Genomic DNA, 23,714 nt, shown 5'->3' on the forward strand with positions numbered 1-23,714 from the left:
AACAAGTTTCTAAAAAATCATTTTTTAACATCTCCTCTGTGATATCCTCCCTTAATACTAGGGAAAATACAGCTAGAAGATGGTAAACTCCAGCTATTGATCTTGTTACCTCTATGTTTATGATTTCTTTTCACTATGCCATATAATAATATACTCTGACAACATTCATCAGTATTTATCGTGGCTGTATTGCCATTATTGCTATTATAATATTTTTTCCCACTCATTGATTTCTTTATCTTAAATGACCCTGATGTAAGACAATGTTGTTGTCTGACTGACTCAAGTGTGGGGTGCATCACGTAAAGGAGAGTATGGGGGTGGGGGGGTAGGGGGGGGTCATACAATTCCATAGAAAGGAACACGGGTCTGTCAATATTGCAAGATATGAAAATTCTTGACAGAGCAGTTTTATTTAGTGCACATGTATGTGAAGATTCAGTCCTTACCAGAATGATAAGGGTTGAATATGGGTTAAGACACCAAGGTGAAGCTGCATTCTCAGTTATGAATCACATTCACCCAAACAGATTATAAAACTGAAGAACAACGTTTTACTTCTCAAAGTGAAACAATAAAACCACTACTGTTCATTTACCGCCTACAGATTGATTAAGTATGTGATCCAAGCGGCCAAACATGAAATGATGAGAAGAAGCATTCTATATGAAACAATTCATTTCAATCTCTCATAAACTTTCATAATTTTTTTTTTTACTTTGAGTAATCTGAGACCTCTGTGGGGAGAAAAGACAGTTCTTAAAAAGGTGCCTGAGCCAGAATTCCAATTCTTACACTACTTGTGGGTCACTTTTTGAAAAGAAAAAACATCTTGATTTTTCCACATCCAGAAAAGACACAATGCTTAGTAAGCCTTTCCAACCTAGCTTTCCCACGCAAAAGTGGCCAGAGCATCATTTACATATTACAAGTAAAAAAAAAAAAACGCCTAGTTAAAAAAAATGAACAGCTTGATAAAATTCTGGGATTGCAACTGCAGTTGGAACGAAAACCAGCATACACAGGAGGTCCCCAGGATCAAGGTTGGGAACCACTGGTCTAAGGAAGCAGACTTTTGGAGGATGGATTCTTCTGCCAGAGAGTGTTCTGGCCATAGAATGTAGGGCCCATGTGAGAGGTTCAAATCCGTCCTCTCATTAGAAATTTCCGAAATTACCATTCAAGCTCTGCAAAATGCAATTAACTCTGATTGGCTGTCAGGGTAGTAACAATGGTCTAAGATGCCCAACTCTGGATGAAGCTCCAGGCTCATTAGTAAGTTGTAGTCCCAAAGGAGCAACATGGCTTGGAATTCCGCTTCTGATGGAACTTTTTAAGCGTGTGATACCTATGTTTTTGAAGTTTGATCGAAAGATGTACTTCTGTAGGTGTCAGAATGGCCGAGTGGTCTAAGGCGCCAGACTCAAGGTAACGCAACCTTCCATGTCTTGGAGTGTTCTGGTCTCCAGTTGGAGGCGTGGGTTCAAATCCCACTTCTGACAGTTGATTTTGAGTTTGTTAGTCATGCTCTCTGAAATTAAAGGAGTACCATGGTGATTTTCACACTTTCTCGGTTTTATGTGCTATTTGCACAAGAGGCATTGAAGAAACACAATGAGCAAAGTATTAAATATGTCCGTTCTGTATTTTTGGAGAAATATGCGTTTTAAATTCATCGTCCTATTTTCAACCGGTTGAGAAAGTTGTCATTTTGCTACGTCACGAATACAGTAACCACTCCCATTTCCACGCCCCGTAAAGAAATCTGACAGGACACACCGTCCTGCTGTTCAGACAAATATTTGACTAACGTTAGGTTCACTTAAATTAGAGTGCCTTTAGATTATTTCTGGTTATATTCATTTAGCTAGCTAGCTAACGTTAGCTAGCTAGGAGGTTTGCTTTCATAAGGCAATGTTATCGATAACGTTAGCTTGCTTGTTTGCTTTTATGAGGACGTTATAGTTGTGCTTTTATCTTAACTTGGCTAGCTAGATAGCAACAATTATAATTGGATATAAGTCAACGTCCTTACCTTAGCTATCTATCGATACTTGATATAACCTACTACTGAGCTAGCTAGCTTGTGAAAATTCAGTCTCCCAAAGAGAGCGCGTATCATGGGGGTAGCTATGGTAACGGGGCACGGTCTGTCAATCATAGCTAACTGACAGTTCTCATTACCACGCCCAGACGGTTCGGGTGAATTTTTATCGTGGGAAATTTAGGCTTAGAAAAATACGTTTTAAAGTACATTGAAATGACTGAAGAATAAAAAAATAATGCACATTTGTTTTGTTGTTGCCTGAAGACAACTGGGAAGTGTCACGTTCAACCACCATGGTACTCCTTTAAATGATATAGCTTAATAACTCCAGGGTCAGATGCATTACAGAGAATGATATACATGAAGTTCCAAGTGCAGGTTCAAAGCATTTGTTTTGTTTTTCCTGTGTTCTTTTTAGCTTTCCGAGCTTGTGTGCCTGTCATTAAAGCAGTAAACATGGCAATGTATTGTTCCTTCTGTAACATTGTCCCCCAAAGTTGTCAGAATGGCCTGAAACTTAATAACACAATGCAGGTTTGACTCGTTATTTGCTTTGTCTTTGAATTCTTCATTATCTACCAGATTGTTGAGTTTAGTGCCCATGTGTCCACATTTCCACAAGTCAGGAGCTTATTGATTCACCTCAATCTTTAATTTAATTTGTTCTCTCTTTTTTTATGCAATTGTTTGCAATATTGAATAAGTACATGAACAACAATCGTATTCTTCATGGAATGCTTAGCTGTTTCTGACATAATGCGGCTTAAGAGCATAAATAATCCCTGTAGACATGAAGAAGCACCTAATTAATAAAAATGAACAGCTTGTTAAAATTCTGAGATTGCAATTGCAGTTGGAACGAAAACCAGCATACACAGGAGGTCCCCAGGAACCACTGGTCTAAGGTATCAGACTTTTGGAGGATAGATTATTTTGCCAGAGAGTGTTCTGGCCATAGAATGTAAGGCTCATATGAGAGGTTCAAATCCCTTCTCTCATTAGAATTTTCCAAAATTATCATTCAAACTGCAAAATTCCATCAACTCTGATTGGCTGTCAGGATAGTGACTCAGGGTGAAGCTCCCGGCTCATTAGTAAGTTCTGTAGTCCCAAAGGAGCAACATGGGTTGGAATGCCACTTCTAATGGTACTTTTTAAGAGTGTGATACCTATGTTTTTGAAGTTTGATCAAAAGGTTCTTTTTTGTAGGTGTCAGAATGGCCGAGTGGTCTAAGGCGCCAGACTCAAGGTAATGCAACCTTTCCTGTCCCGGAGTGTTCTGGTCTCCAGTTGGAGGCGTGGGTTCAAATCCCACTTCTGACAGCTAATTTTGAGATTGTTATTCATGTCTGTCAAATGAAATTTTAATGCAGGTCATTAAATCAGTAAAAATAACAATGTATAGCACTATCTTCCAGATCACATCAGAAACAAATTCAAAGTCTCCACTCTTATTATAATTCAGAACCCATCTATATACACTTACATTTACATTTTAGGCATTTAATTCATGCTGTTATCCACAACGACATACAATTTGTGCACAATGAATAGGCCTAGATTTGTAAATTTTCATTATTCCAAGTAGTAATTAATAAGAGTGCAATGCCCAGGCCATTACACACTGGTGATAGGAAATCCTTTCATGGAATATCAACATTTCAGAACAACAATAATATGCTTTTGATATGGATAATCGTGTGACAATAATTCCTGACAGAAAGGACCAGGAAGCTGGATGAAAGGTCAGCCAGCGGATGCATACTACTAAGAAGAAACACACACCTGCCACTGCAAAAATCTTGAAGGTTATTCACCATTGCCATTGTATTACAGTAATATAGTATAAGTGGTTTCAATTCCACCAGATAACACAGTCTCAATTATAATTTTATTTTGAATATATCAGAGCTATTCTGATCTCATACATAAAAAATATGTGTATTCATTTTTCTGTTAAAGTTCCAACATGGTGATACAGCATTAACTGGCAGGATATGCTAAACAAAGTTTTAATAAAAAATAACGATGCAAGAAACAGCTCATGCAAGGTAACACATATTAGAAGTATATGTATTTGGTTGCTATATCACTGGTTTTTAAGTAAAAGCATTGCCCATTTTATCTTTTATGAATACATAAGATACATTTATTTACTTTACGAACAATAAAAAGGCAGAGGTTCAGTGGTTATCAAAAGAATTTGAATTGATCTATCTTTTTGGTGAAGTGGGAGAATCAGAAATGGTACCTGACTATACAGTTTAGAATACTGGTACCAGTGTTGTCCACCGGGGGCAGCAAAAATCTGTCCGTATAAGTTAAATCTTGCTCCTGTTTTCAAAAGGTGATATTAATGCCCTTTTAATCTTGATTTTCAATACCTGATGGAACACAATCACAATGTGCTGCTTCCAAGCCAGTGTGAATACTGAAGTGTATGATCTAATGCTAGTTGTTTAACCTTTATTAACAAAATATTAAATTATTTGTTACACAGTGTGGTGTGGGGATGGCGGGTTTAAGCAGCCACACCTGCCCTGGGTCAAGCTAATTAGACCTGGCCAATTGGATGATTGGTTAAGAATGAGAGAATTGGCCAGGCTAATTGGACCCAGGAACAGGAGTGGCTGCACCTGTGCGTAGGGAGGTAATCAGTGCGCACAGGTTAAATCTGCCATCCCCACCCACACAGGGGAGCCTCTCTGTCATGACAGTGTGTTAACATCTGCTCCTCGGCTATAACATCTTGCCGACCCTTGCAAATAAACATGGACTGTTTTAACATCATTTCCCTGTGTCTCTGTGCTGGAGGGCCCCAAAGAAAGCCACTTCGGTGGCCTGTGGCAGGCGTGTTTGCCACACACAGGAACCATGTGTGTCTCTGGATTTGAGGCCGTCATTAGAACCGCTATGTTACATATAACATATGTAACTAAATATTAGTGATTTTTCAGATGGTTTTGACGTTGAGTCTTTTTCAGTTCAATTTGTCAGTGGTTGTATAAAAAAGTCACTGTCTCTGTCTCAATTTGAACAACCATAGCGTCTGCTATACTCAGAGCTTCCATACTACAATCAAATCCAATCAAATTGGCACATTCTACAAAAATTTGTTGCAGTACACTTTACAATGGATCCTGGCCGAACCCCCTCAAGACCAAGCCTAGTGTGGAGGTGGCAAGGAAAAACTCCTTAGGTGGGACAGACAGGAAGAAACGTTAAGAGAGCCAAAAAACCAGAGTCTTTTTATTCATTAATTTGAATAAAATGTACTTTTGCCTGGCTGTCAATAACTTTCAGTGGGGGTTTGTCTTTCCTACTGAATAATTTACCTTAAACAGCAAAACGTAAACTGTAAAATCAGCTTACAGAGTATGTTTAACTTGCAGCAGTGTACATTTTGGACTCATTTAATCTCTGTTAGAATTTCACTTCAAGAATTTTTCGCTTTGTGCACATTAGTCCCTGCCCACGACAGTACTGTTTTCACAATTTTGCTCTAATTTAAGAACCCTTTACTTGCACTCTAAGACCTGTATCAGTCGCAACACCAATTACCACCAAGCTAAAACACCTTTTTGCTGTCTGCTTCTACAAAAACAGACAGAACCCAGGCAGTCCAAAAGGGGTTCCAAAAGAACACAGTGCCAGCATCCCTTTGATCCAGTGTTAAACAAATTCCTAATTAGTTATTTAATGATTCTTGTGTAGCCTTTGAAGGCTGTTTTAGTACATATTCTTCCTTCCTCGCCATGAACATGGAAACTACTTTGCAGGCGTGGTCATTCACAGGGACAGTGCCTGTCTCCCTGATCAGTTTCCCAACCCTGTGTTATGTTGACTGCTGGCTTCTCCTGCTGGGGCAGGATACACCACAAAGGTCAGCATTAAAGGGCCAGACCAGTTGAGGCAAATGGCCAGGATTTTGTTTTCCTGTGAAGCTTTGTCTATTAAGGCAATGTAGGGGTGATAAAACTGAGGGGATTCACACCCCATTGAGGGGTGTATTGAGGGGTCAGGGGTAGGAGTGGTTGGATGGTTAACCCCAATGCCTGAACTGGGCATAATTTCACGTTATAGTACATAATATACAATATTAGTGACATCCTCTGTCATTAGAGATTGAGGAGAATAGTCACCAATCACCTACAAACATCTCATCTCATAAATAATGATTTGCGCATGTTGGATGCCTTCCAGCAGCCTCACATTACAGTCTCACTTCTGAGGGGAACAAGATAAATCACTGAATGTATTATATAACAGTAAACTGGTACTTTTCCCACTGTCAAACCAGTGGTTTGCGATTTGAATAATGATCAAAATAACAAGTTTCATTCACTGAAGTGATTAAAAATGTTAAATAGAAAAAAAGATTGTTTTTCTTGCATGAGTTTTCCAAGATTTGCAGCTTTTAGTTATATTTCTGAGCCTGTGTGAACATGTCTTCCAGGTAATGAACTCTTATCAGTGCTTCACACCCTAGCAGACAGTGGCCGGGGGATAAGTGCATCATCCATAAAAGATTCTCACCTTGAGATACCTCAGGTTGATTTTGACACTCCAAGATATCAGCATAATAGATGTAGAGAGGGCCCCAGTGTAGGGATCCTATTGCAAGTCTGGCATTCTTGGATAGTATTACCTTATATATTTGGTCTCACTTTCACAATATTGTGTGGCAGGAGGAAGCTGTCTTATAAACAGTTCATATAGTGTGTATGTGTCTGTGGCACAGTCCGAAATCTCAGACCCCATCTATGGTGAATGCTTCTTAGCTCCCAGTGATAATTTTTAGACGCTGGCCTGTATTCACAAAGCACCTCTGGGTAGGACTGTTCATGTTGGATCTGGCTTCCGTCGTCGACATCTGATATCCATTTTGAGCCGAGAAGCTAGAAACTGATCCTAGATCAACGCTCCTACGCTGAGACGCTTTCTAAATACAGACCATTGTTGGCTAAAACTTCAAAACATTGCTGGCTTACTTATGCTTGTATTATAATGCAATTTAGTGTGACCACTGAGAGTATTCCATGAGGGCAGTTATATGCTACATAAACACCGTTATCGGATGTAATGATCCTTGCAGCCAGACAAGCGTGGTCAGACATACGCCCCAGTTTTCAAGCGTCACAGCATCGCTGACTCAGGCACACGTCCAGAACTAAAGTTTCCACGTGATTAACGACTGTCTTTAATCCCCTTGAAATCCATCAGTTACTCACGTGGGTTACTCCATTTTCGACCAATGGACGGATAGGCACTTTATCGTTGTTTCACCAGTGCGAAGGCCTCTAATGCACATCTGAAATAGCACCTTACACTACTAAAATCGAATGTGTAGCGCAGCATTCAACGTTTGCAGAAGAATGTGTCGGCTTGTTCCCTTAATTTAACACATAATTTAAAGCAAATTTTAATACACATCTAGGAATACGCGAAACAGCTATGAGAACGCAAGGTGAAACGTAGCCTATTCTATGATGCGAAATACAACGTAACGTCACTTTCGTATGTGGTTGTGGTCTCGTCGTATTGCTCGCTGCATCATCAGTCATTTACAAGTAAATCTATTCAGGGTATCTCAGCATTTTCACGAATCGTTTATGTTTCTGGGAAACGTGATAAAGAAACTGCATGCATACACGAATAATTTGGTTAATCGAACTGACAACAGACACTAAATCGTTTAATAAACTGAACAATTAGCCTACATCTCGGCAGTATTGGACTTCCCTCAGCAAATATGACGAATATGATGTTCGTACAAAGATTCGTGTTACAAAAACGAAACAACCAAATGACTGGAGATATGTGAGCAGTAATCTACGCCTATACTTTCAGCATTGTCGGTGCCAATACATATTGAAATTAGCCTATAACGCTAATAAAAACAGGTCGCCAAAACAATATTTATTAAATAGTGGGAAATGAAATAACTTCCACACCAGAAACAAGTTAGGCTATTACATTTGTTTCTGTTGGTTGTCATACTGGCCGTGTTCACCACAAACAGTTCAAGCTTGACCTGTGTGAAAAAGGCAGAAACTACGACTACCAGTCGTCTAGGTTCAGTCTCACAAAAAAAAAAAATAATAATAATTAAATGAATAATAAAATGTAATAATAAATAAATAAAAATCGTTGCAATTGTCCAATTAAATAAGGTACATTGATTTGTAAAGTACAGGGGCCTTGGAGAAGGTTATAAATTCCCTTGATATGAACAGGACTAAGTGACATAACTCGAAGCATTTATTTATTTTTAGAGGGGGCGGGGTAACCGGACGGCTTCGTTCTCTCCATCCCGTTCCGTCCGCCGACAGTCGTATTGGTCTGATGAGCTGCCCTAGCGGCTGTCTGTTCTTTGAGAGGGTTCCTTCCAGTTATCGCGACTTGACGATAAACTGTTTTTATTTTCGTCAATTGGTTCATAAAACGTAACAATCAATATTGCATTGGCTCGCAGAGGTTTAGCTACACAATGGAACAACGTTTTTGGCGTGGAGCAGAGAAAAAATCAGTCTGAACTCACCAGCCTTAACGCAGACGGGCTTGCTTTGTTCCGAATCAGAGAAAGCAATTGAGATAAATTGTCCGAAATGGACGATTTAGAAAAGGGAAATAAATCAGACGAAGATTCAGAAATGCCAGAAGAAGAAGAAGTTGACCCCAGAATCCAGGTAAAACCCTCACAACACACCAGAGAAAAACGACAAACGATTAAACAGTGACATGCAAAGTGCTTTGAAGGAAAGGGAGAAAGTATGTCTGCAGTCTCCATAATTTTATTTGCATTGTATTATCGTCGACGGATGTTTTGCTGGGCTAGCCACTGGTTTTCATTTGGACATGTAGGCACTGGTGTGTTTGACTGGCTAGTTTTTGCTGCTATATTGCATGCAGGTAGCCACGACTTCCTTTAAATGAACCTGGTTAAAAAGTCGGAGTTTAATCCGGTGAATGCAGCGAAGGTTATCTGACCTCAAGGCGGCTGTTAAGATTTCTTGATGTTCTGTGACAAGGGTTTAATCCCTGTAATGTTGAAGAGACTATTGTTGGCAACGCTCGAAATGCCACCAAAAAATGCCACTTTTACGGTCAAAATGATTGATTATGTACGTAGAAACGATGAAGTGAAACCGAATAGTTACTAACAATTTCAGTCTCTTCCCTCCGGTGTTTTGATTTAGATAACCGCTCAAGTTTGTATCCAATTACTGTTGGGCGTTTTATTTTTGTGACATTACATTTGGGTAGGCTTTCCTACACTTCAGTTCGTTATAAACAGCGTAATATTATAAATGGTGTATGGGACGCACACTGCTTAGATATTTTGTTAAGGCCTAGTATTCCAGGTTTGTTGAGGTTGTGCTTGCTTTTTAAGTTGAGAATGTTGTTTATCTCCTGAATTTCTCACATACAAAGTTTTTAGTTTAACTTAAAATTGTTTCCTTCTATGTATATGTACAAAAGGGAGAGTATTAAGATCTTGGTGGTTTTTCTTTAAACTGCAGTTCTGCCTCTATAAGAATCCTCTAGATTTTTTCTGACAAATCTTAACAAGATCCAGATGTTACTGACCTCATTGCGAGAGTTAACATTCCTCCCTCCCTCCTCCTCTTATTTCACTTTGTCTTTCTCCCATTCCTCCTCTCTCTCACTGTTTTCTTTCAATTTCTTCATACAGGGTGAGCTCGAGAAATTGAATCAGTCCACCGATGACATCAATCGATGGGAGACAGAACTGGAGGTATTTCTGTTTTTCTGAGAAAGTGTGCTGACAGTCTGAATGAAAATGCTTTCACAATGAACAACTGTTAGAATAAGCCATCTTAACTACTTCAGTTTATTCTGATGTGAGTTAATTTGGTTGCAGTGGAGGAACTAATTGACACACTTTTATAAAAGAAATCAAAGTTTTGGCAGTATATTTTAGAGGTGAATCTACTGCACTTTAAAATCACACACAAATTGCATTCTGTTATCACAATTACATGCATATTGTTAAATGGGCTATTTTACCTTTAGAGAATTGCCTGTTCGTTTTTAATATACGTATTGGGTTATGCTTTGGCTTTCTGTTTTAAAATGTTCCTCGGTGAGCCGTCTGTCTGTTTGCCGTAATGGACTGTGGCCACTGAATCGTAAATATACCCATTTGACATCAGATAGGATTGCATTTTTACCAGGCTGATAGACGGCAGCTTGTCTTTGGCTGCTCTTAAGTGGTGATAAACTGCTGTCCATTTCTTTGGTAAGGAATGTTTAAGGTTTTCAAAATGACAAAGCAAAGGAAATTCACTGAGAACAAGGTAATAGCCACAATATCAGCACTAAATTTGCAAGGGTGAAAAGTCATTATCAAATTTATAATTTCATTAAATAATTGCAGGGAGAACACTGCCTATTATCCTGTTTCATCTTATTTAAAGATGGGAATTTATGAGAATATTGCTGTGACACATTTGAATAAACATTGCAGGCCCGGTTTTTTATTTGGATAATCATAAGCTGAGTAGTATCATTGACACAAAGGGAATGTAATCTGCTCTGCAACAGCGAGTTCCCTTTGCTTCTCCTTGGTGACACGCTGTCCCGATTAGGTGTTTTGTTTTGGATTACCCTGATACATTCTTAGAGATTCACTGGTATGCGTCTCTTCATTGACAGGGACCTGGGCTCCCATTCCAAGAGTCTAGCTTTCTCTTTCATCTGCTCTTCTGCTTGGTTATGATGGTGATGCAATCTGAGAGAAAGAGGGATTAGAGAAGAGATGATTGGGAAAGAGTGGCAGAAATTAAAGGGAATGCTGAGAGAGAGAGAGAGCTAAATTACAAAGAAGCTGGTCTTTTACTGTGATCACTAATTTAAACAGCCTTTATTATTGCTGCATATTTGTATAGTACTGTAGGTGGAGCTTGAAATGAGATGAAAGTCCCCTGGAACATTTTCATAATTTTCACTGGGAAGGAAATTAACCTCTGGGAAATAGTTTAACTGAATACAGCAAGCTGATACCAAAAATGTTCCATATGAAGTGGTGACATTTAAATGCCATGTCTAACTAAACATTTTCAAAGGATTTGTGTTAGATTATATTCAGAAAAAAAAAAAAAAAAAAAAAACGAAGGCCATCTTGGAAGCTGGTCGGTACAAATATTTTTTCTCAGTTACCGGCGTTTATGATAAGCTGCTAGAATGCATCCCCTCTTGTCACTGGCGTTAAGCAGGATGCTCATTGTCACAGGAAGTTCCGTTTCCCTTATCACATCCTTTCCCATTCATGTCCATTATCTTCGCCCTTGACGCTGTTGTATGCCAGGATGTTGTCATCACCGGTCTTAGCTTCACGTCCTACGCCTGGAGGCAGAGTGTACCGCAGTCTGACCAAGTGGCAGATTTTAAGAGTCTAATTTTAGATTTGTCATTGCTCACAGGCAGGCATTTCTGCCCTTGGAAATGAGAGACCTGGGCGTGAGTTAAAACTGAAAAGGAGTTTAAATGTTCACTTGCCCTATGTACCTTTTCAGCTTATTGTAGCTTCCCTGGTATAGCTTCCTGGAAAATCTGTTGTATTAATCTGTTGATAACCTTGTATAGTAGTAGACATTTGCTTGATGCCCTTCATATAGTTTATAGATTTAAAAGTGGCTGCTTTGTGAACGCAGTTATTTGTCCTACCAAGAGTAAAACCCATATATCAAGTGATTTTTGACTGCAGATTGCTGATGGCTGTGTAAAGACTTCTCTCAGTTAACTCGATCAGATGCAGACTGAATTAGAGGACACTGCTCAATTTAATGATGCACGAAGCCACATTTTTTTGGACAATGCGTATTTAAAGTGCTCAAATTAAAGTGAAGTGGAAGGCTTAGCAATGGAGAGATGTACATCTACAAACACACTCATACACTCACACACGCACACACGCGCACAAATACACACACAAACTCACTCACACACACACACGGGCACACATAAACACACACAAACATGCACCATCGATGGGGACCAAGATTCCGAACCTTGCCGCAGACATACTGTCGTGCTGCAGCTGCCCGGTTAGGCTGAGCTATATCATTATCCTTCATAGAGATCGTCTTTGTTTCCTCTAATTCGTGATGATGGCATGAGATTATCTGAAGAGCTTGACTAAAAGAGCTTGACCAATCGGCCCTGTCTCCACAGGATGTGCGGCAGAGGTTCCGCTCTGTTCTGGTGGAGGCCACGGTCAAGCTAGACGAGGTGGTGAAGAAGATTGGGAAGCCGGTGGAAGACTCCAAGCCCTACTGGGAGGCTCGGCGAGTAGCCCGGCAGGTGAGGACTGCTCGGAGACGTGGGGGGTGGTAGGTGTGGGGATCCCCAATCTCCTCAGACAGACAAACAGAGATGAACAGAAGTTAGTCTTTAGATTCCTCAAATCATGTTGGTTTATTGTAGACTTTCTTCATGTGGAATTTCATGAAGGCATTTGCTTTCACATACCCTTCCAGAGTTTGGTACTGGACAGGTCAGCAAGTCATGAGTATCTTTATTAACTGCATGCTCCATAATGGACTCATGGAATTAGATCTCACAGCTGGTTTTATTGCTCAGGTCAGATGACATACTAAATAATATACAGTCGACACAAAGGAAATATCTTTATTTTGACCCTCTTATTAAGGTGTATCCCCATTCAAAGGGCTTTAAAAGTTTATGCCCTTTATTGCTGCCGAGGCATACATGACACCTCTGTGCATTCTATTTTTTTGAACTTTAGAATCATTTAACTTTGGAATACTATGCTAATTTGGTGACTCGGGAAAATGGCAGTATTTGACCATTTTTTTAAATAATCTTGAGCGAGTTATAAATGCTTGGTATGTCCAACCAGGCAGCCCCTCTGCTGCAGTTCCACACATTCTGATATTGTGAACCCATTTATCCTATTATATGTGCATTTGTTAGCTAGGAGGCAAGTTATTGAGGTTTTGTTTCAAAGTCTGTTGTTGTGAGGTCATTGAGGTGTGGTTGCAAATCTGAGTGAGATTGGGGTGGTAATCTGTGTTGTGATTTCTGTGACTATCCCCATTCTCTGCCCACTCATCTCCTCTCTTCTGTACTGCTCATCAGACAAACTGCAAATGAAGGCAAATTCAGCCTTTTCAGTTCCTCATTCAACAGGCCTGGTGTATTTCACTGCTGTGCGACACGTTGCTTGAATCAGATGAGGCAGGAAACTCTTCATATTTCTGAGGGCACAACACTGCTCTCTCCTCTGTAAGAACCAAATCCAAATCGCCATTGCACTTTGTGCATCTACTGCATCTATATTAAGAGTGGGGATAATTTCTGGCTCTTTACGAGTCATTTTAAACCAATTTAAGAGCAATTAAAACAATTATCTGGGGTTTGTCCCCCTGTGCGGGGTCATTTTGGTGTTAGGGGAATTACCCCATTCGTCTGTTTGCAAATGCCAGTTCCCAGGGAAGAACTGGAAACCACAAAGCTGTCCAGTGGGAGTGGCTTTTGAAAACTGTTCTTCCCAGTTTGATATATGTGACACACTGAGAAACAGGCTCGCTGCTCTTCAACCTTGTCTGATTGTGTCTGTCCTGTTTTATTTCAGTAAATTTTCTTTTGTTTTATTTTATGGTTTAGAGTCATCATGGCAGCGCGTGGTTATGTTTCATTTGAAGCTTGCTCAGCGTATGGTCTTCTCCAGGGATCCTTGCATAGCTCACACTTTCATCATTTATCCTGTTGCATTGCTGCCCATTTTTGAATCCATTTTTGCGCACTTGTCCTGCTCAGGGGTTCAATGGCAGATGTCCCTGAGCAAGACAAGTTGAGATCTGAACTCGCAGCCACCTGTGGCTATAAAAACTCCACCACACCTCTGCCAGCTTGTAGTGCAGATGCTGGGCACAGCCTGAGTCTCGCCACCAGGCTCAGACCCGGGATGCACGCAGGAAGTGGGCAATTAGCCTCTCAATGTGACAGACATCAGTCCCTCCCCCCGTCTCACTTAGTCCTGCGTGACCATACACAGTGATGCCTTCCTTCACATGCTGTTCATTAAGAGTGGATCACAGCACGCCATTGTAGTGCTGCCTCTCTCTCTACCAGTAGCCTGTTGTATTTGCATACTGTCGGTTGTTGGTACAAACCCCAGGTAGATTACTGCTATTATACCACAAATACGTATAATGAGTTACAGTAACTTGAATTGCTCCATATGCAAATGCATAAGTGGGCGCATTTATTTGCGTTCTAGGGAGGTAACGACAGCTGCGGTGGCGGCAACAGGAACACCTGAGTCCGAGGGAGTTTCCCGTCGTGAAACGTCCACAGCTGTTGTGGCTTTTTTGAGCCCTGAGAAGCTTCGAGCCTTGTCGCCAGCGATCCAGCTGCGGCTGACGTACGCGTCAGATGGATTCTGAGCCTATTTTTAGTCGAAGAGCCATTGTTGCTGAGGCAGCGTGTCGTTTGCAGAATTTCCACGGCCTTCTCTGAAGGATTTGAGTTTGCCTTTGTTCTTTGTTCTTTGTCTCAAGTGGGAGGTAAATGGACCCTATTCAGAGGGGTCTGCCTCGGCCCATTGTCGTCACTTCCCCACGCCGTGCGGTGTTCACCTCGCCCTCCGTCGCCCTGGCTGTGAGCAGGCTCTTTGTGACTGGGCTAGCCTCGTCGTGCAGACACCCCGAGTGGCCCTGTGAAGCCATCACTGTGGGCTCCCTCGTGTAGTGCCCCTGCGCATGACTACTGCCCGAGGACAAAGGATAAGGTGTAATGAGCAATGATTGACTCCTCTGCTGCTGTGCTGAGTGGGGTCTGCCCACCGCATTTTCCGTGCTGATTCGTCACTTACAGAATGTGATTGGCTGTGGGATGTGGTTGGGGGGTGGGGGAGGGGGATTGCCAGCTGTCACGGTCATGGGTGGCGGCCTCACATTGCCGTGCCTTCAGCCTTGTCCAATCAGTGCCCGAGCCATGCGGCTTGTGACCCACGGAACTTGTTTGAGCCGGGGGAGGGGAAGGGGAAGGGGTGTGGCCGTTGGTGGCATGCAGACGCCCTAAGAACGGTTGGCGTGCTTGGCGTTCTGTTACAACGAGGTTTCTCTAGTTCATGGATTGAAATAACCTCCCTGCCAGCGAGGGCAAAGCTGTCTGGTGCCACGTGAGCCGAAGGCTGCTGATTTTTAATGGGATAGAGAACGGGTGGGAGAAGGGCTTAGCTGTGCATATATGGGCGCTGTGCTTTAAATGCTCTGCCGGTGCTCTCTGTGTATTGGCTGAGTGTTTAATAGGGAATTTGGTGCTGAGATAATGCGGCCTTAAGATAAAGCCTCTGTGTTTGCCAAAAATGGAAATGAGGGGATGGTCACTGAGGGGGAAAAAAGAGTGATCCCGTGCCAAAGACTCCCATGCCAACAGACGGCACGCCCCCCCCCTCCCCCCCCGTACCCTCTTTCCTGTGTCCCCTCTCCCTTTCCAGGGCTGTGATGCAACGAGTGACTCATTGGGTTTGTCAGGGAGTTTCTGTATTCAGAGTCAGTCCCAAAGGCCCCTCTGGCTGTTTGCTCGTCACATGACTCAGCCTGTACTCCCGGCCTCTCAATGTCTAGGAGTCTAGATCAAAATGATTTGAACACAGATGTCAACAAGATGCAGTTCTTGCCATGATGTGTTCTTCTTTTCTTTTATGAAGTGGTATAACTCCTCATACCTTCATGGCAGTGGTGGTATGACACCTCATTCCTTCACGGCAGTGGTCAAAGCTCTGAAACGTAGTATTTCCATATTTAATTTTGTAATATGTGCTACCTCATGTGTTGCTGTACAAACATATGATTTACTTGCACTTCTGCTTGTACGAGTTGTAGTATGTTGTTGGCTGTTCTGATAATAGAGGCTTTTTCAGGAAGTCAGCTTGGTGGTTAAACTAGATTTTCCACTAGAATGAAAGTCCCACATTCTCCTGTGAGCTGATTGTGACATTACTCATACTCTGTATTCACAAATCACCTCTCTAATTTTGCTCTTTCCTGTCCACGGTGCCCACAGGGAAAGGTAGTAACCTCATTCCGACTGTCACGTGTAATGCCCGATAAATTGCTTTTAAAATGCATGGCAACAATTACTAGCCTACTTCTTGTACATATCGCTGGATTAAACAACAAAACAAAGTTGTTAAAAAACCTCAATCTAAAATGTTGCATAAGTGCCTACTTTAATACTAATTAGCTGACATTAATGTTATGCTCTTTTTATAAAAATAAAAATATTATTTCTGTATGTATTGCACGTTTGGGGAATTGCATCCTGATTCTTTTTCCAGTGCTATGTGTTCTTTCAGCTGAGAAATATTAGATGTGTAGAAAGTAGGGCATCCTCTGTTACAATTCTTCAGTACATTGGGACTGACAGTGCATGCTGTTCTTACCTAATATTTATGTAATTTTTAAATGCTGGACATTGCAAGTTCATGGTCATAATGCATATGCTGTAGGTTGTGCAAAAAACTATTTAAAAAGGTCATTTTAGAGATTAATTATGAAATATGAGAATGGATCTTTTCTGGAAGCTGAGTTGCCTGGAGAATTGATTGCCTATTGAACTCATTTGTTGTCCATTTTGTATCATGGAGAGGCTTACAGTTAACCTCTGTTTAGTGCATTAATATTTTTTTATCATGCATTTGATAGCAGTCATCGAGGAAATTGTCAGTGTTTGCACAGTAGTTTTACAAATAGCTCTGACGAATTAATGGATGGGAATTTCAAACAGGGCAAATGCCACTTTCAAAAGGGAGACCTGTAAAATATGTGTAGAAAACACATTTTGAGGCTGTAGCTGATCGTCTCTTGGATTCTTGAAGAATATACTCATATGACATGCAATTACAACTATACACCGTAAAACATTTAAAGGTTTACTGCCTAGTTACTGCCTAGTTTCTTCATAATGTGCCTCCACAGATATGTTTTTGAGACTGAAGCATTTTCAGGTTGACGCCTCTTGTGAGACCTGTTGTATTGCTTTTCTTGGGTTGTGGGGTGGGGGTGGGGTGGGGTGGGGGGGGGGGGTGGAGGAAGTAGGTCAGCAAGTATGGGTCCGAAAGAGGCCTGGACTCAGTGGAGTTTCCTAATATCACAGTTTTCTCTTTGAAAGAGCTGGCTCTCTTTTCACTCTGCTGTTGTTTCATTAAATATACACAATCATGCTTTTTCTCTCGCCAAGTTCGCTGACTTAAATGGGTCAAACTGTTTTTCTCCTGTTTCCCTGCCGTTGTTGACACTCGAGCAAACTGAAATGGCTGAAGGATACTGGCCAAATGGAAGTGCACGCCGTGCTTCTCCAGCATACCCTCTTGTGCTTCCTCATAAATGCAATCAGTCGTTTCACCTGAGTAGCTGCACAGAACTGCATAAACTATCATGGCCACCTGTGAGCCGGCTGGCAAAGGGAACAGGTGGCTGTTTGCACTGGAATTTGACCCACCTGGGACTGGAGAAGTGAACCACCTGGGCCCTCTGCCTCTCCTGGCCACCCCTCAGAACAGCTGCTCGAAAGGTCGCTGGATTTGCAGATTCTGTCTGTGACTGCATTCCCCGTCCTAGGTAGGTGTGTAGACGCACCACGCTTAATGGGCGATTTTTCAGGGACACAAAAGATTGGGGTGTGGTGGTAATGTGCTTTAATGAGGATTGTTTATGCTTCCCCGTAATGCTGGTTATCCAACGGCTTTGTAGGTGGGACTTAATTCTCACTGTTCAGGCTGGAAACCTCCCGAGGTAAAACAGAACAGGAACACAATGGCTTCTAAGAAGATGGCGGTTATATGTCTGAATTCTCAGCAGATGCACTTCACTGAGAGGGTGTCCTTTACCAACCCTGCCCTGGGTGAGGGATGGAAATGTGGAAGACATGTCTGGTGATTACCAGGAGTGGAAACCAAGAGCTGCGCCTGAGCTGGGTTTTTTGTGATGCGCTAGGAGTAGATGACACGGGGTCCTTTGCTTGACCGATGCGATCCTGAGGTGACGTTCTTACCTGTGGCAGGGGAAGCCATTGGAGAATAGCGGAGTGTTTCGGGCACAGCGCTCGGTCTGGCTCCGTCCGTTTCCAGGGAACCGCTGCCGCTCCGGTCACCTCTGGTCAGTTGGGTTGCGTAACTGCATTAGAGGATGTCGTCAGTGCCAGTTATTCAGGCTTCCACCCACGCAGAGACACAGTGCAGCCACGTGCTAGGGACTGCGGCTAGCATATTAGGACTTTAGCAAGGCCTGTGGGATGTGTGTGACGCTGAGCCTGACTCTGAATCAGTCTGTCCTGGAAATTAAAATTCCAGAGAAGAGGTTGTTCTTGTGCTTGTATCCAGGCAGGGTACATGTTAATTTTTTTTCCCTTAAACTTTAAAAAGTATTTCTCCAATGGTTTCCTCTTGATACATGGTGTGAATGCATTTTTGGATAATCCATTTGTGGATAATTAGGTTTTAACTGAGTCAGAATATGAGGACGGGGATGTGGTTTTGTAGCCTTATGACAGAAATCTGACCCCTGCTCCCCTTCACTGTACAGCACTTGAAGATAAATGAAATATATGTAATACAAAATATAATATAGAACTATATAAATCTATTAATATAATCATTTTTATAGAACCAAGAGAACCATGTCAAGGAGATCCAGTCCGGTGGCTGAAAACATGACCAAAATACAGCAATATAAATTTTGCATTCACCTAGCTACCAGATATGGGACCAATAAAATGGTCATTAATTAATTACCTTGTCTATTTTACAGGTATGGCAGTGTTAATGTTGATTACACAATTCAGTGCACATTCGTATGAATGACCCAGGCATATTTAATGGGGCCTTTGTGGATTCACTTCTGGATTAAAATGCTACTGTAATTAGGACTTGCTATTGCTCACAGTGCCCGGTCTACTAACCGCCTCACTGCACATTTTGGTCAGTGCCAGCAGTGACATTTCATCCTCTCCATTCCCACTTCTCCCACAGCTGACCCCTTGGCCTGTGGGCCCAGCGGGAGCGGTACAGGCAGTCCTCATGTGGGACGAGACTGACGTCGTATAACGGTGTCGCTTTCCTGTGAGAAACCTCTCTGGACATGAATACATCCCGTTTTTGCAGCACAGTGACAAACGTCTGGAGCGCGTAGCCTGCTTATCGTGCCAATGCCACTTTCTGTCAATGGGGGTAATTGGCTATCCCTGTGATCGTAGAAAAATGTCTGTCCAAAACATGCCTGGTGGGTACAAACACTTGCCTTACAAAGCTATGTGGATACCAGTACTGTATGCTCCAGTAGGTGCATAACATATCAGCACATGAAACTGTGTGATACAGTGTCTGTGCAGGCAGATTGATTTATCACAACTCTGCATGTTATATGATGTGTTCATCTAATGAATCTCTTGGGACAGGTCCAGTGGATTCTTTGGGCAGTTGAGGCCCATTAAATCCGCAGTATACCCGTCTTGTGCATCATGAGTTTTTTCTGCACTGTGATTTGCTGTGTCTCACAGTTGTAAACAAGCTGACAATGATCCCTCTGTGGGTTCTGCACAGAAATGTAGGATACAGAAAAAAAATGAAACCATTGAAAACAGGTCAGACTACTTGTTTCTCGGGAATTCATTTGCAACTGAAAGTGTGTTTGTGTTCTCACGTGACCATTTCAGGTGTTGGCACCTTGTTGGGATCAGTTCTCTCCACTTAGCTGTTTTCAAGCTTGATCTTGAAAGTCTGGGTTTGAACTGACCACAAGCAAATTGGAGTTGATAGATTCAGTGGCGTGACACCATTTTGTTTTTGGAGAAAAAGGAGAGGGGGCCTTTTTTTAAATGGAGCTGCTCAGCGAAAAATCTGTGTTTTAAAAAACATCACTCATTTGACGTCAGTTTCGTTGTTGATCAACAAACATGGTTTCATTTCCAACGGGAGAATTGCACTGTGAATATGAAAAACTGTCGATAAATACTTCACTAATCCCCATGGGGAAATGATATGCTGCAGCATGGCATGCAACAATATAAATATAAATATAAAACATAGGAAAAATCTATTAAAAGGCAAATTAACGTTTCACCATATTGCACATTATCTGCCCCAGCTTTCCCCAGTGCTATGCCTTCATGGTCTCTCTGTCTGACTGACTGATTCATTCTTGTCTCATTTTCACACCGTTACTGTTAGCCAGAAGGAATGTGGCTTCTTATCAAGCGGGTGAGAATAACTGCCTCACATGGATGTTTTCTGTGCCTTTGAAGTCGAGTTAAAAATAGCGGTCCCACATTTAAAAAGGGAGCATTGCCTTTGTGTGGCGTTGGTAAAGAGAAATGTGGGATCGTGCCAGTGGATGACTGAGGTGGGTCGGGGTAACTATCGCCGTGGCAACTGCAGCCGGACACCCCCTCGTCATCCACTGGAATGTGCCGTCATTTTTCTTCCTGTTATCAGTTGGATGTGCGGCACGGCTCACGCAGGCGGGCTGCTCCTAATTCCATATCACGTCCCTGTTTTGCCTTGAGTATGGCTGTGACCCAGTTCAGTGCTGTCACTCACAGAGCTAGCGCTCGGATGTTTACAGAGAGTGTCTTTAAACAGAGAATCGTGACGGAGCGGACTCTGTCATTTATGAAGGTGGAATGCAATGCCCCGTTATTTTAGCCCAGGGACAGTTTAATCGGCTGATAGCCACCGACTGATAACTTCCCAGACATGCAGTGTTGGATTCAGAATTTGTGTTTCAGTGCGTGCCTTCACAGACTACGTTCAGTGTGTGTGCACTGTGGGTGTGTTGAATGGCAGTCGCAGTCTCGTAAGTAACTGTCAAGCCAGATAAGTATTACCTTATAACATTCAGCATGTCTACTGCATATTTGTGCATCAAGTGTGCAGATAACATGCATTTTCACTGTCAAAGTCTGTGCTTCTGTTATGATTGAAAGCTGGTTTGAAGATTCCCAGGGGATGTTCCTGATGAACAGGGGCTCTGCAGTGAAATCTGCCGGAGTTCTCACGCCGGACAGAGACCGAGACTCTACCGCCGTGGGGAATTCACAGCGCACTTAGTGTCTGCTAGGGGAACATGGGAACAGTAAAATGACCGTGCTGGGTTACAGGTGGTCTCAGTGGTACGAGGTGGCACAAACGGGATGATGTTTGAGCGTACACTACTGCATAGGGGTGTTGTCATGTGGTGAACACAAGGCGCAAACTGTTGGGAGAATGTGCTGTGCATGCAGAAGGAGGGGGAGGATAATCAAATTTCAGGTTTTTCCAGAGATGGAATGCTTGAGATTTCTGCTTCCAGTGAGGGGGATTAATGTCATAAACAGCGATGGGGGGATTTTTATTTATATGCGTGTGTGTGTGTGTGTGCGTGCGTGCGTACGTGCGTGTGTGTTTGCGTGTGCATGTGCGTGTGCATGCGTGCGTGCGAGAGAGACAGAGAAGAAAAACAGACAGAGACAGACAGTGTGAGAGAGATAGACTTTGGCAGTGGCAGAAGGATTTTAACACAGCATGAAAAACAGGAAAAGATTATAGTTCTGTTGATTAATGCGATTCCCTCTTTCATAATAGGAAGTTCTCTGTCAGTTGAAGGCCTGTAGTAGACCTTGTCTACAGGATACTTGGGAGAGCTAAGCGTTTGAGTGTACTGTATAAGAAGGAAAGCCTCCCTTGTTTTATATGCTGTTTTGCGTCAATGGGAGGGAAAAGTTATTTGAATCTATCACATGACTTAGCTTTAGTAGTTAAGTATTAAGTTCAGTGTACTCTGACACTCAGTACCTGTGACTGTCTTTGTTGTTTTATGTACAGGAGAGGTGGTGGTAGAAAGGTGTGATTACCATTTAAACCAAACCGATGTCTCAAGGTTGGTAGGAGAGAGCAACAGTGCAAAACTCTCTTTGCAAAACCCAACACTGAGAGGAAGGCCCTTTCCAGGCCCTTTCCAGTACATTCTGTCCTGTCTGTCTCCTATATGTGGAGTGATTACATTTAATGATCTCATTCCTGTAAAAGTCCTATGGCTCGTACTTGCCAAGTAATGTGAAATGGTTGAATGTGGCACAGCAAGGCCACTGCTTACGCAAGCATCTTATGTAATATTATATTTCACAGTTGGTGGTTTAGACCTTTGATACCTGCTATTTCCTTGTGCCACCTTCTTTTCTTTTGGTGCAGAATGTTTCAGGGGACATGCACTGCCTGCACGCACCCATGCACACACCCACGCCGACACGCACAGACACGCTCATTCACGCACACACACGCACACTCGCACGCACACACACACACGCACACACACACACACACACACACACTGTGCACAGCATCTTTCGGTGTTTTGCACATGAGCAGGCTGACATTTGCCCTAGGTTTATTTACAGAGCGCGTGCTCATACTCAGAAGGCTGTGCAGAGCCTGAATGTGTTTTGGGGGTTTCCAGATCTTTGTTCTGTTCTAGAAACATCCCAGATGTTTGGCAAGAATGAAGGGGGGATGGGGGACGGACATGTATAAGGTTCATGTGGAAACATCATACTGAAATGATGTTGGCTGTTTAATGGGGCTTCTTGTTGAGACTCTCGGTTTTGGTTTTTGGTCAGCGGGTTAATCCCAGTGGCCTGTAGGGAGGGCAGTGGGTGAGCACTGGTGCTCAGTAGGTTGTTGGCAGGTTGCTTCCCTGAGCAGAGGGCCCATGCATGCTATGAGTCCAGCCTGGTTTATTTCTGCATGAGACTGAAGGCACAGCTCATACACATTATAAAGCAGTGTTCCTTCCCCGTCTCCCCAGGCCCAGCTTGAGGCCCAGAAGGCCTCCCAGGACTACCAGAGAGCCATAGAGGTGGTGCGAGTCGCCAAGGAGACCATCTCGCTGGCCGAGCAGCGGCTGCTGGAGGAGGACAGCCGGCAGTTTGACTCGGCCTGGCAGGAGATGCTCAATCATGCCACCCAGAGGGTGAGTGGGGCGAGACACCCTGAAAATACTTGGGAGAGAGAGAAAAGATGACCCTGTTCAGTACCAGAACCCACAATTCTTTTCTGCAGTCTTTATATCCTGTTTATTGCAGGCTGCAGGAACTAGAAATAATAGCAGAAGCACCAGCAGCAGTCATAGTAGCTGTAGCATTGGCTGTAATGGCACTAGTAATGTTAGTGGTAGGAGAAATGTTGAATATTAAATTCCATTTCTATATTGAACCATATCTTCCTATGGAGAAAATATAAGATAGGAACAAAGTGGAAAGTGAGTGCATACATGATTTGGGATATTTTGGCGACTGAGCGGGGCTCCTCATTGGCCTGCGCAGGTGATGGAGGCGGAGCAGACGAAGGCGCGCAGCGAGCTGATCCACGCGGAGACGGCGGCGAAGTACAGCGCGGCCGTCGGCCACATGAAGCAGCTGGAAAAGAAGCTGAAGCGCACCATCAACAAATCCAAGTGAGCTGAGTTTCCATAGTGGCCACTCATTTACCATAGAGTCCCCTGAGAAACACTCACCCCTGAATCCATGTGCAATAATAATAATATTAATGATTATAATAATAATAATCATTCTGAGAAGGTAGCACAGAAAGCGGTGCTCCTTTGCTGTAATGTGCTTTAGCGCTGATTTTTAGGGAGAAGAA

General features: G+C 42.6%; 1 protein-coding gene and 2 non-coding genes across 3 annotated transcripts in view; all 3 read left to right on the top strand.

Moving 5' to 3' along the window:
* Nucleotides 1-1,390: 1,390 nt before the first annotated feature.
* trnal-caa lies at nt 1,391-1,502 on the top strand. Its single transcript has 2 exons — nt 1,391-1,428; nt 1,457-1,502. It is a non-coding gene; the product is annotated as a tRNA-Leu (tRNA).
* Nucleotides 1,503-3,258: 1,756 nt separating this feature from the next.
* Nucleotides 3,259-3,370, top strand: trnal-caa. Its single transcript has 2 exons — nt 3,259-3,296; nt 3,325-3,370. It is a non-coding gene; the product is annotated as a tRNA-Leu (tRNA).
* Nucleotides 3,371-8,337: 4,967 nt separating this feature from the next.
* sh3bp5a (SH3-domain binding protein 5a (BTK-associated)) overlaps nt 8,338-23,714 on the top strand; it is a 19,507-nt gene continuing 4,130 nt past the window's right edge. Inside the window, exons 1-5 of the mRNA XM_035429684.1 lie at nt 8,338-8,736; nt 9,744-9,806; nt 12,245-12,373; nt 22,879-23,043; nt 23,396-23,526. Coding sequence (XP_035285575.1) covers nt 8,656-8,736; nt 9,744-9,806; nt 12,245-12,373; nt 22,879-23,043; nt 23,396-23,526 — 569 coding nt within the window. The 5' untranslated portion in view covers nt 8,338-8,655. The remainder of the gene's footprint in view (nt 8,737-9,743; nt 9,807-12,244; nt 12,374-22,878; nt 23,044-23,395; nt 23,527-23,714) is intronic.

Source organism: Anguilla anguilla, chromosome 8 (genome assembly GCF_013347855.1).
Source record: "Anguilla anguilla isolate fAngAng1 chromosome 8, fAngAng1.pri, whole genome shotgun sequence".
Taxonomy (NCBI): domain Eukaryota; kingdom Metazoa; phylum Chordata; class Actinopteri; order Anguilliformes; family Anguillidae; genus Anguilla; species Anguilla anguilla.